General features: G+C 42.4%; 1 protein-coding gene across 1 annotated transcript; it reads right to left on the reverse strand.

Annotated features, from left to right (window-relative positions):
* Positions 1-436: 436 nt before the first annotated feature.
* Positions 437-4,809, reverse strand: LOC125228406 (uncharacterized protein K02A2.6-like). Its single transcript, XM_048132969.1, is given in 2 exon segments — positions 437-3,432; positions 3,435-4,809. Coding segments are annotated over 2 exon segments (4,131 nt in total). The 5' UTR covers positions 4,693-4,809; the 3' UTR covers positions 437-559.
* Between the last annotated feature and the right edge of the window lie 517 nt (positions 4,810-5,326).

The following is a 5,326-nucleotide window of genomic DNA, read 5'->3' on the forward strand; positions in this document are numbered from 1 at the left end:
AAAGAGAAGGTTGTATTAATAAGTAGTATACAAATGATCTAATAATAATTAATTAGGCGTTTATTTCAGGAGCTGCGCGCGCCGGTGTTATCGTGTCGTACATAACTCGTGCGCCTTATCACGGTGGTGTAAGGTTGAAAGCGGAGTGGGTGTGTGTTGTGATGCGCCTACGCATTGCGCATCGATAGCGATGTAAACAACATTGCAGTGGATTATTGTTATTTAGGCCTTGGTCTCCGGTTGACTACAACAAAGTTAGTACGACAATATCGCAATATTTCTATATAGTCTACTAAGCTGTTTACTCATCTGAAACAAGTGTAAACGTATTTTTTTATAGGAATTATACATTTTTACGTTGCTACACTATGCCGTTGCAAATAATATGTATAGGTACTGTTGTATTTTGGGTAGGGCACGAGTGAAACAACCGATGGCTATAGACACACTGGTTTATTCGCGTAGCAATGTAAGCGGGGTTGTGCGCGCACGCACACATACATAACAATCCTCCCCGTAGTTTTCAACTAATCTACTTATATAACTAATTACATATTAACTAAAAATAAGGTTTATAATTAACCTTGGGACGGTTTCGTTTGACTCTGTCCTGCCCGACAGCGACCGACGGGTTGGGTACCCCTGGATTCTCGGGCCCTTCTACTGGGGTGTTGTCGTCCGACTTGGCGTCCTCAAAACTGTCCTGGGGGTCGTTGTTGAGATCAACTATTTGACCGTCTTCTCCTTCCCCACTATTTTGCACCTCACTGTCGGTACCATTTAGCACCTCGCTGTCGGTACCATTTTGCAACTCGCTGGTATTCTGTGTCGACGGATGTTTTTGATCCGATGAAAATAAATCTGGTAGAGAGATGTCATCAAGAAACGAACCGTCCCCTTGTGGTCCCTTGTATAACATTAATTGATCTTTATGTTTTTTATGGTTGTCTGAATTTTCACAATCTCTTACTAAATATACAACTTTACCCAACTTTTCTAAAATTATTCCCTTACACCATGTAAACTTATTAATGTTAAAGTTCTTTTTATATAACACTTTATCGCCTATATTGAAGGCTTGTTTATTGTTACCGTTATACGCTTTACTCTGTAAACACTGTTGATTTTTTACATGATTATCCAATGACGTGGGCGAGGGAGACGCCGTTGAAGGGTTAATTAAATCAAGGCGTGTCCGAAGTTTGTGGCCAAACACTAATTGAGCTGGCGAATGGCCCGTGGTGGAATGTATAGAATTCCTATAGTCAAAGAGAAATTTTTGTAACTTATTATTACAATCTTTAATATTGCGGCTATTTATTAAACAGGATTTAATCCCCTTCTTGGAAACTTTTATCATGCTTTCTGCCTGGCCATTGCTGGCCGCGTGGTACGCCGGTGACGTCACCGCAGTTATGCCATTTAACAAACAAAAGTCCTTAAACTCCTGTGACGTAAATGCGCACCCGTTATCACTAGCTATCACTTGCGGTACCCCAAACCTAGCCATAAACTCGTACAACTTTTCGCACACAGCCGACGTACTAGTACCGTTCTTCATACTATACACCTCAATCCATTTACTGTGGGCATCTACAATCACTAAGTAGGCGATACCGTTAATTGGCCCCAAAAAATCCAAATGGATCCTGGCAAAGGGTTCTGCAGGGAATTTCCAAGGGGCTAACGGTGCACGACTGGGAGCGGGCCTCAACTTAATGCACGTCTCACAAGAAGCTATCATTTGTTCAATCTTTTCGTCGATCTTAGGAAACCAAAACCTGGACCTGGCCTCCGCTTTGGTTTTTACTATTCCTAAGTGAGAATGATGTAACTCCGATAACGCGCGGGACTGCAAGGTCGCGGGAATTACGACCTTATGGCCTCTTAGCAAACAGCCGTTTTCATACGATAACTGTAATCTACAATTAAAATACGGTTTTAGCTTATCATCGTTAATTTTCTTAGGCCAGCCTGTACAAACGTAACTTACAATTTTATTTAAATCTGGGTCAATCTTTGTTTGTTTACGTAACTCGTCCATAGTTAACGGTAAGCATCCTTCGATAACAAAATTGATGTACGACGCGCGATCATCTGGTATGAACGGGTCCTGCCCCTCCCCGCGCGCGCGTGCCCGCTCTGGCCCTCCGCTGTTATCGCTGTTGTCAGGTAAACTAGCTCGAGACAAATAATCTGCACTATTCATTGCACTCCGAATGTACTCAATTTTATAATTATATGCGCTTAAAAAAAGGGCATACCTTTGCAGTCGGTTAGCCGTAATTTCGGGAATGCCTTTATAAGGGCCAAAAATAGAAATTAGAGGTTTATGATCGGTTCGTAAAATAAAGGGCACCGACCTCCCGAATAAATATTGATGATAACGTTTAACTGCGAACACGATTGCCGTAGCTTCTTTTTGAAGTTGTGAGTAATTTTTTTCTGCCGCGTTAAGGGTTCGCGAAGCAAACGAAATAGGCCTTTCACTGTTGTCTGGCTGAATTTGACTTAAAATAGCCCCAAGGCCATAGGGTGACGCGTCTACGGTCAAAACTAGGTTAGCGTTTGGGTCAAAATGGGCTAAAACCTGATCCGAAGCCAAGCATTTTTTTATTTTTTCGAATGCTTGGTCATGTTCCTCCCGCCAACACCACTTGACCCCTTTCTTCAACAAATCATACAAAGGTGAAAGTATCATGGACGCCCCTTGCACAAAATTACGGTAGTAATTCACTAACCCTAAAAAGGATTGCAATTTATTCACATTTGTCGGTACCGGGGCTTCCAGGATTGCTTTGACCTTTTCAGGTGATTTGTGAAGGCCGTTCCTGTCGATTATGTAACCTAAATACTGCACTTGGTCTTGGAAAAATACGCATTTTTCTTTTTGCAAAGTTAACCCTGCATTTTCCAACCTTTTTAAAACTGCGTTTAATCTTTGCAAATGTTCCGTGTCGTTTTTCCCCGTTATCAATATATCGTCAAGTAAACACAGTACTCCTTCCATACCACTAAGCAAATTATCAATCGCGCGTTGAAATATAGCTGGGGCACTAGCCAACCCAAACACGAGGCGTGTGTAGAAAAACAACCCCCGGTGCGTATTTATGCAGGTGAGGTGCTGCGACTCCGGCGTCAACTCCAGCTGAGTGTACGCGGAAGATAAGTCTAGTTTTGAGAACGTTTGTCCTCCGTGTAATTTAGCAAACAACTCTTTAATTGTAGGTAGCGGATATTGTTCTACACACAGCTGCTTATTAATGCTGACCGAGTAATCTGCACAAATACGCATGGTGCCATTGTTTTTTAACACCGGAACTATTGGAGATGCGTATTCGGAATATTCAACAGGTTTTAAAACACCTAGATTTATTAAACGGTCTATTTCTTTGTCAACTTTTCCTTTCAGTGCAAAAGCTAATGGTCGCGCCTTAAAAAAACCGGTTTCGCGTCTGGCTTAAGCTGCAACCCAACCTTATATTTATTAAATAGACCCAAACTATCCGAAAACACTGTCGGATAACTACTTTGTAACATCTCTAGTTCATCCCGCTGTTGTGTACAGTAATTAACTCTATTAACAACTGTCGTCATCTCTAAATTAAATGATGAAATAAAATCGCGGCCTAAAATCGGCGCGCCAGCATTGGGAATAATGTAAACATCGATCAGCTGTGTGCGCCCCGCGTATTCCATAGGCATTGACGCCATACCTACGCAAGCCATATTAGAACCGTTATAAGAAGCTAGATTTTTCTTAGGTGCGCAAATTGTCACATTAGGGAAATGCTTTTTGAAAAACTGTGGTGACATCGCCGTGACCGCCGCCCCGCTATCCATTTCAAACTGCAACGGCACGCCTTGAACGGTGACCCATTCTACCATGGGTTCCCCCTTTACAGAACGAATATTAAACAACTTACCGTCGTCTCCCTCGCTCACGTCATTCGCCATAATGCACTTTACCGTTTTGCACATTCTTTTTAAATGGCCTTTACCGCGGCACTTTTTGCAACGATAATTAGAAAACCGACATTCGGCCGTTTTATGGTTTGAATAACCGCACACTGCACATTTTTCACGGACCGTATCCTTGGTCTCGTCGGTGATCTTGAACAGCTGGTCGCTCGTCGAAGCCACCTGTCCCGCCCCCGCCGACACCTCCCGCGCGCAGCGTACCGCGTTAGCCAACTCCACCGCCTTAGTGAGCGTCAGCTCCTTGAGATCCTGCGTGAAAACCTTGTCCCGTTCCCGTCCCGGCAGCATGCCCATCATAAATCTGTCGCGAAGAACTTCCTCTACATTTGTGAAGTCGCATTCCGCTGACAAACCACGTAGCCTTGCCGCCCATTGGGTATGTGTTTCTCCACTTTGTTGAACGGCCGAATAAAATTTGTACCGCTCACTAAAACCAAACACCTTTGGAACAAAATGGTCTTCCAGCAGCTTTAAAACATCTTCATATGGTACTTCTTCTATCTTCTTAGGCAACGCTAAATCCGCTGCGAGTTTATAAGTACCGTCAATGAGTGTGCTAAGTAATATCGCTCGCCTTTGTTCTCCTCCCGCGTCCGTAGTGTCATTTACTTTATTTGCCACAAACCATTGCAATAAGCGCGATTTAAACGTTTTCCATGTTTGCGAATGGTGATCAAACGTAGGCAAAATTCCAAAATGCGCACTAGACATTTTTAATTTCGCTTGTAAGTGGGTAGATCGCCGCCAATGTTGTATTTTGGGTAGGGCACGAGTGAAACAACCGATGGCTATAGACACACTGGTTTATTCGCGTAGCAATGTAAGCGGGGTTGTGCGCGCACGCACACATACATAACAGGTACCAGCAGCGGCTGGTCCATACAAGCCGATTCCCACCTGCTTGCCTAAAATTGATTACTAGTAATGTTAAGTAGGTTTCTTTTTGCTCAGTGTTGCCTAGCAGAAAATTTCACCAGCCACCACTGATAGGTACTATAGGTAGATTAGTCCGACTCTATATTATATTCTATATAGTCCATGCATCTGGTCTGTAAAAGCTCGGCCACACATGCGCGTTTTGAGAGCGCAGCGACGTAAAATTTACATGTAGGTAAGGTAGCATGCATAGATATTTACAACTTATGTACCTAAGCTTTAAAAATTAAATTTTAACTTATTGTCTTAGTTAAATATAGTAAAATTTGTATTTAGTCGTTAGAAAGATCAGATAGAAATTCGGTTGAAAATTGGTGATTCATGGATTGGTGGATTATTGACATTCTTATAGTTTCAAAAAAAACAAAGACATTTTGAACTGTTATTTCTACTACTTATAAATGAATAA

This window comes from Leguminivora glycinivorella, chromosome 7, assembly GCF_023078275.1.
Source record: "Leguminivora glycinivorella isolate SPB_JAAS2020 chromosome 7, LegGlyc_1.1, whole genome shotgun sequence".
Taxonomy (NCBI): Eukaryota; Metazoa; Arthropoda; class Insecta; order Lepidoptera; family Tortricidae; genus Leguminivora; species Leguminivora glycinivorella.